At 18.0% G+C, this 8,076-nt stretch overlaps 4 protein-coding genes across 4 annotated transcripts in view; 2 read left to right on the forward strand and 2 right to left on the reverse strand.

Annotated features, from left to right (window-relative positions):
- Positions 1–456: 456 nt before the first annotated feature.
- Positions 457–1,189, reverse strand: PGSY75_0516200 (40S ribosomal protein S11; the record flags this gene model as incomplete). Its single annotated transcript, XM_018784442.1, has 3 exons — positions 457–562; positions 684–861; positions 1,018–1,189. The coding sequence occupies 3 exons, from the start codon at positions 1,187–1,189 to the stop codon at positions 457–459; spliced, it is 456 nt and encodes a 151-aa protein (XP_018643097.1).
- A 1,990-nt stretch (positions 1,190–3,179) lies between these two features.
- PGSY75_0516300 (putative tRNA pseudouridine synthase) lies at positions 3,180–5,090 on the forward strand (the record flags this gene model as incomplete). The annotated part of the gene is made up of 1 exon (XM_018784443.1): positions 3,180–5,090. One exon carries the CDS (start codon positions 3,180–3,182, stop codon positions 5,088–5,090), a length of 1,911 nt encoding a protein of 636 aa, XP_018643098.1.
- A 486-nt stretch (positions 5,091–5,576) lies between these two features.
- PGSY75_0516400 (putative phosducin-like protein) lies at positions 5,577–6,563 on the reverse strand (the record flags this gene model as incomplete). Its single annotated transcript, XM_018784444.1, has 1 exon — positions 5,577–6,563. The coding sequence occupies one exon, from the start codon at positions 6,561–6,563 to the stop codon at positions 5,577–5,579; it is 987 nt and encodes a 328-aa protein (XP_018643099.1).
- Positions 6,564–7,872: 1,309 nt separating this feature from the next.
- The window catches only part of PGSY75_0516500 (putative metabolite/drug transporter), a gene marked incomplete at both ends in the record, with an annotated part of 2,453 nt that continues 2,249 nt past the window's right edge, over positions 7,873–8,076 (forward strand). The window contains one exon of the mRNA XM_018784445.1: positions 7,873–7,972. Within this exon, the coding sequence (XP_018643100.1) occupies positions 7,873–7,972 (100 nt within the window). The remainder of the gene's footprint in view (positions 7,973–8,076) is intronic.

Consider the following 8,076-nt stretch of genomic DNA (forward strand, 5'->3'; position numbering starts at 1 on the left):
AAAATTATTAAATAAATATTATTTAAATAAAAGATAAAAAATATAATAAAAAAAAAAAAAAAAATATATTTTTATTTTTTAAAAAAAAATTTAAAAAAAAAAAAAATATACAATAAAATTTTTTTTTTTTTTTTTTTTTTTTTTTTTTTGGGGGGGTGGGTTTTATGGTGAGAGGGATCCGTTACAATATATAGGAAGTAATATATATTATATATTATTTTTAAGTTGTAAAAACAAAATGTTTTATAATATATATAAATTAATAAATAAATATATACATATATATTATCTACACACACACATATATATATATATATTTATATATATATATATTTATATCAATTGGGGTTTAAAGAAAAAAAAAAAAAAAAAAAAAGAAAAGAAAGAAAAAGTCCTATATATAAATATACAGGTTTGATATTTCTTTTTTATATAAATGAAAAAATATACATACATTTATAAACGTCTTCCTCTTCTTCCTGACTTTTTTCTTGTAGAATCTGTTGGGATTGGAGTTACATCTTCAATTCTGCCAATTTTTAATCCGGAACGTGCTAAAGCTCTATAATCACAAAGGAAAATAAAATAAAAATATATAATATAAATAAATAAATATATATATATATATATATATGTATGTATATATGTATATATGTATATATTCATATATATTTTTTTTTTACCTTAGGGCTGATTGGGCTCCTGGACCTGGGGTCTTAGATTTTGTTCCACCTGAGGCTCTTAGTTTAATATGGATTGCTGTAACTCCTAGTTCTTTTAGCCTTGCAGCTACATCTTGAGCTGCCATCATAGCAGCATATGGACTAGATTCATCTCTATCAGCTTTAACTTTCATTCCACCTATAAAGTGATGATTATTAAAATGTTATGTTTTTATTATAATATACATTATGGATATATATAGTATATTATAAACAATAAGTGGTTTTATTATAACAAAAAATATAAACATATATTATATATATATTACATATATATATTATATATATATATTACCTGTAATTCTAACTAAAGTTTCTCTTCCACTTAAATCTGTTACGTGTATAAATGTATCATTGAAAGAAGCAAAAATATGAGCCACACCAAAAACTAATTCTCCTTCTTTAGGTTGAGGACCAGAAACAATGGCTGTTTCAGGTTGAGGTGTTTTTACTTTTTTTGATGCCATATTTTTTTTTTTTTTTTTTTAATGTAAATTTAAATAATTATTCAAAAGGGTATTATATACATATATATTTATATTTATATGTTTATATATTTTGTTCTTTTTAATTTGTTATATTATTTTATTATCAATTATATTAAAACTTTTAATAGAAAAAAAAAAAAAAAAAAAAAATTGTTCAAATATATTTTTAATATTTTATATATCTCTATAAAATAAATAATATATTTTTTTTTACATTAATTTTGAATTATAAAAAATAATATATATATATATAAATATATCTAAATAAATAATATTATTATATTATAATTTTATTTTTTTTTTCTTTTTGTTTCTATAGTTTTTTCTTCAGCTTTTTTACTTTTTAGAAAAAAGGATATTTTTAATTTTTTTTTTTTTTTTTGGAGATTATACAAAATTTTATATGTATGTTCTCATCACATTATTATAAATATGTTAATATATATTTATTATTGTTATAAATATATATAACTAAGAATATTTATATATTTGGTATGTATAAAATAATATATATAATATATATATATATATAATATATTTTATATATATAATATTTTCCCCCTATGCTAATTATTTATTATTGATAGATATATTTATATACTTTTCTTTTTTTTTTTTAAATATGGTAAAAATAAAAATATATTTATTAATATATATATGAAATAATTATTATGCATATATATTAAAATATATATATAATTTAAAAGAAGAAAAAGGGTATAATATTTAATTAAATACAATAAGGGTTATAATTATTAATAACAAAAAATAAATAAATATAATATTATATATATAATATTATATATGTATTGTATGAATGGGGTATTATATATAATATATATATATATATATATATATAGTCCTTAGTATTTTTTCATTAATATATAATATAAAATTTTTATGAATAATTTTATATAAGCATTCAATTCATTCTTATCATATAAATAAATACATATATTATTATATATTAATTTTTGGCCTCTATTTTAAATATATTAAAATATATTATTATATATTATAAATAAATTTATGCCTATTTCTTCACATCCCCTTCCCCCCAAAAAAAAACCTCTTTAATCACTTTGCTTATATATATATATATATATAATATATATATGTAAATAATAATATTATATATATATGGATAATTATTAATCTTTATTAAAAAATAGTTATATATATATATAATATATATATATATAATACATTTTTATATACATATTTAAAAAATACTATTAAAATATTCCGTGCTGTTAAAATAATTTAATGTAGAACTTCAGAAAAAAAAAAAAAAAGCAATATTGGTAACAATAATAATATATAATATATTATTTTTTAATAAAAAGATAATTTTTTTTTTTAAGGTTATATTATAATTGATAAGGTTCTAGAATATATTCATCATTCACAAAAAAAAAAAAAAAAAAAAAAAAAATAATAATAATAATAATAATAATAATAATTTATTAAGGTATATATTTATAAATGTGTTATTTATAGAAGTTACAAAAAAAAAACGAAAAGTAGAATATATTTCATGAATTTTTTTTTGTCCTATTTTTAGAGAATGGAATAATATTCTAATAAAACAAATGAAAATGTAATTCAAAAATATAAATAAATAAATATATATATATATATTTTATATTTTTTGTGGTACTTTTAGAGAACCAAAAAAAAGAAAAAAAAAAAAAAATACCAAGAGATAATAAAATAAATGTCAACTTATAATGTGGTATATTTCTCAACTGTATCTATTTTTTTGCAATTTATCATATAATAAAATGTAGCCAGTCCAAAAAAATAAAATAAAAAATATATATATATATATATATATCAATGTGATAAGAAAAAAAAAAAAAAAAGGTTTTTTTTTTAATTGATCTATTTTTTTTTTTTATCATGTATAATGCACATATATATAATATAATATAATAAAATGTAATATAATATAGTATAATATCATAATATGAATATATTTTTTCCACTACTTTTTTGTGTAAAGTTAATTTTTTTATTTTTTAAATTAACAATTAACGCTAAGAAAATAATTAATAAAAATATAAAAAATAAAACATTCATATTAAAAAAGTCTAACAATATAAATGGGATTTATTTTATTAATACAAAATTAAATAGAATAGAAAATAAAAAAAATAAAAATAAGAAAACGAAATTATTTTGTGATCATAATGATAATGTCAATATAATGGAACAACCAAATAATAGTGTCAATATATCTAAGGATAACAATTCATTTATTTATTTGAATCGTAAGAAGTTGACAAACTTACTTCTAATAGTTAATTATGATGGTACAAATTATAATGGTTGGACGGGATTAGAAAATAGTAGTGAAGTTTATTTGAATGCTCTACAAAATTATAAAAATAGAAAAAAAACAGAACGTCAAAAATATATAGAAAGAAAAAAATATACTACTGTTCAGAATAATATTCTCGATTGTATATTAAAATTACATGGATATAAATATATTCACAATAATAATAATAATGAACATATTTATAATAGTTATGACAATGATGAAACAAATAATTCTAATAGTGCTCATCTTAATGATCATAACCAAAATAATGTAAGTAATATTATTAATAATAAACCATTTGAATTTATTGGAGTTAGTAGAACTGATAAAGGGGTACATGCGAAAGAATATATTTGTCAATATATATCATATGAAAAAGAACCACCATGCGATGGAAATATGGAACACATAAAAAGATCATTGAACAGTCTATTAAATAAAGATATAAAAATATTAGCTGTGCTAAAAAGTCCACATGATAATTTCAATATTAGATTTCATAATTCTGGAAAAATTTATACTTATAATTTGGATATTAGAAATCCTAGTCAACCCTTAGAAAGAAATTATGCGTGGCAGCTTTATGACGATCCAAGGTTTTTCTTCTTATCAAAAAAAACAAAAAAACATAACAAGGAAAAAACACAGAATGATATACATACAACGCTACAAACGTGTGCAACACCAGGGGATGAAAATGGTATGAAGGGGTTATATATAACTAGCAAAAAAGAAGAAGATATAAAAGATATTTATGTCGAAGAGTTAACTCATCTCTTTGAAGAAAATTATATTAGTAATGGAACATATGATGATGAAGTTATGTCAGATGAGACACAAAATTATATAGGTGGTGACATTATATCAAGTAATAATATATCAAGTAATAATATATCAAGTAATAATATATCTACTAATAATATATCTAGTAATAATATATCTACTAATAATATATCTAGTAATAATATACCTATTGATAATATATCTAGTAATAATATACCTATTGATAATATTCCCCCTAGTAATGATCCCCCTAATGATAACCCAACAAGTGATCCCCCCTTTTTTTATGATAAAAATATGAAAAGTTCATATAACGACATAAGCCACAGTATGAAGATAATAAATAGAGAAAAAGAAATACGGTCAGTAATACCATGTGATATTAATAAAATAAAAGAATGTGCCAAGTTATTTATAGGACATCATAATTTCGAATGTTTTCGTGGAACATTAAAAGGAACAGAGAAATTAAGAAAAATCAATACTTACTGCACGATTCATTTTTTAGATGTATATGAATTAAAAAATAATTTATATCAATTTGTTATACAAGGGGATCGATTCTTATATCATATGATTAGAATTATTGTAGGTACCCTAGTCCAAGTTGGTGTTGGTCTTTTAAATATTGAAGATGTAAGAGATGCGTTGCATTTATGTAAGCCTCTTAAAGTTAAATTGTGTGCCCCTTCGCAAGGGTTATGTTTGAATAAAATATTATTACAAGAGCCACTGGATAAATTAGTAGCTTCTGCTTTAATATCAAATTAGATGTATCGATACTGTCATTCAATGGCGTACCAAAAAAAAATATATACATATATATATATATATATATATATATATATATTTTTGTGTATTTGTTTTTATACTGATTTATAATTTTAAAAAATTTCATACATATATATATATATATATATATATATATATATATATATATATGTATATATTTATTGTTTAATAATGCGACACATATTTATATGTATTTCACGAAAAAAAAAAAAAAAAAAAAATTATAAATATATATAAATTAATGTGGAGGTAAAACATATATGATATATTTATATATGTATGATTACGAAAAAAAGACAACATATAATTTTTGAATTTATTAATAATTATTTTATTTTATTTTATTTTTTTGTTATTATAAATAATATATATGTACCATGTGATATATATTATACATTATATATTATTTATTTATTTGTTTGTTTAGTTATTATTTATTATTTATATTTTATAATTTTTTTTGTTTTAAAACTTGTTTAATTTTAGTTTGTTATCCAAATATGATGAGGCATAACCTCTTGAATGAATTTCTTTATCTTCCACAGAAGAATTATCTGAGTTGTCATAGTGTTGATTTCCCTTATTTTTATTATAGAACATATTAAAAGATGTATATTGTTTTTGTGTTCGAATATTTTTTTTGTTTAATTCTTCATCATCATCACCATAATCACTGTTATTATCTTTAGATTTATACATGTTATTATGAGATGTCCTAAAGATATGATATTTATTTATGAATTTTTCAAACGTTGGCATATTTAAATTATTTAATCCACCTTTAATATGATCTAATACATTACATATTTGATGAATACATGTACCATTATAATAAATTAATATCGTTGGTAATTTATTCTCAGGATAATTTTCTATAATACGATTATATACACCTTTAGTGAATTTTATATATTTATGTTTTTCTGCTAATTCTTTTAAAATATTATTTAATACTTTACATGAAATAATATTTTCTGAATATAGATGTAAGAGAACATGAGTTCCTTTAGGTTTTCTTTTGTATTGTTTATTATTATAATTATCATCATCATCATCATGATCATTATTATTATTATTATTATTATATATTAAATTATTATTTAGTGGGTTTCTTTTACTTGCCTCATTAATATCTGTAAGGAAATTTTCTTTTGATATTTCAAAAAGCTCACCATATATATCTTCAGCTTTCATACGATTGATTTCATTTATTCTATCATTTTTATATTTTTCGATTATCTTTAAATATTCATCATCTATACATTTCTCTTCAATATCATTTAGTTCATTCAAATTTTTCTTCTCTAAAATATTTTCCTCTTCAAGTTTTTCAAGATTTTCTAAATATATTTCTTCTTCTTTTATTTCTTTTGGAAGTGGGGGTAAGTTTCCGAATTTTCTTTGCAGGTCATCCCATTCGGTTGTTTCTCTCGTAGGGTTGGTCGTCGACATGGACAAATAAAAAAAGAAAAAATAAATATATACGTGGATATATATAAATATATATATATTAAATATATATATATTATTTTATTTATATATTATATTATTTATATATTATTTTATTTATATATTATTTTATTTATATATGTGTGGTGTTAAAAATATATTTAAATATGTTATTAATATAACAAATATACAAATTCTCCTTTTTTTATAATATTTCAAAAAATCTAAAAATAAAAAAAAAAAAATTTTCTTTTCATTTATGACAGTGCAAAAAGTTATATTTATAAAATTTTATATAAATCAATATATTATCATATATTTAAAATCAAATGAACCATTAAATTATTATATTTTATTTCGTGTTGTTAAAATATAATATCATTTAATAAAATAAAACAAATAATAGACGTAGTAATCACAATTGTATTATTTAAACATAGTTTATGAAATTAAATCTATTTTTTTTTTTTTTTCATTTTTTCTTACTTTTATGTATATACAAAATGGTTATATAAAGAAATTTAAGATAATGTAAAATATATCAAATAAATAAATATATAAATATATATATAATATATATATATATATATATATTATTTATTTGTACATATATAAATATATATAATATATATAATATATTTAAAAGGATAATACTATTATAAGAATTGAAAGAAATTTAAAATGTAAAAAATTAAATTACATACTATATTATAAATAAATAAATATAAATATATATATAATATATATAATATATATATATATATATATATATATATATATAATTAACATATGTCAAATTTTGAGAAGATATAGATATGGTAAAAAAAGTTTACATTTCATTAATATTGTCACTAAAAATTATTCAATATTATATTATATATATATATATATATTTTTTTTTTTTTTTTTTTTTTAATTAAAATGAGACGAAAATGAGGAGATATTATATATGATTAAAAGTATGTACACCTTTGTAATATGTCTATGATAAATATAAAGTATACTTATTTATGAATATATACATGACAACATTTCCTATATAAAATATGTTCTACTTGTCCTTTTAAAAAGTATAAGAAGAAAAGAAATATGTACATAAACATCTGTGCTAATATGTATTTTTCTCTGTATTTGTTAATTTAATTAACTATAAAATAAAATTTTTTTTTTTTTTTCACTTTGTTCAAAGTATAAATATAACCACAAATATAAAAATAATATATATATATATATATATATATATATTTATTTATTTATTGATTTATTTTACTGTCTCATCTTATATTCATATTAATAACAAAATATAATTAATATGGAAGTAACATCAACATTATTAGAAAAGGGTAAAAACTTTGCCCAAGATCCATCTGAAGTTTTTCCTGAGTCAAAAAAATTTTTTTTTTCGTCAATTGGTAAAATATGGGAAATATAATTAAATAATATATTTTTTTATTTTTTTTATATCTTTATTTTTAATCCACCATAATTTGAAGAATGGATTAAAAAAAAAAAAAAA

The sequence above is a fragment of the Plasmodium gaboni genome, chromosome 5 (assembly GCF_001602025.1).
Source record: "Plasmodium gaboni strain SY75 chromosome 5, whole genome shotgun sequence".
In the NCBI taxonomy this organism is placed as follows: domain Eukaryota; phylum Apicomplexa; class Aconoidasida; order Haemosporida; family Plasmodiidae; genus Plasmodium; species Plasmodium gaboni.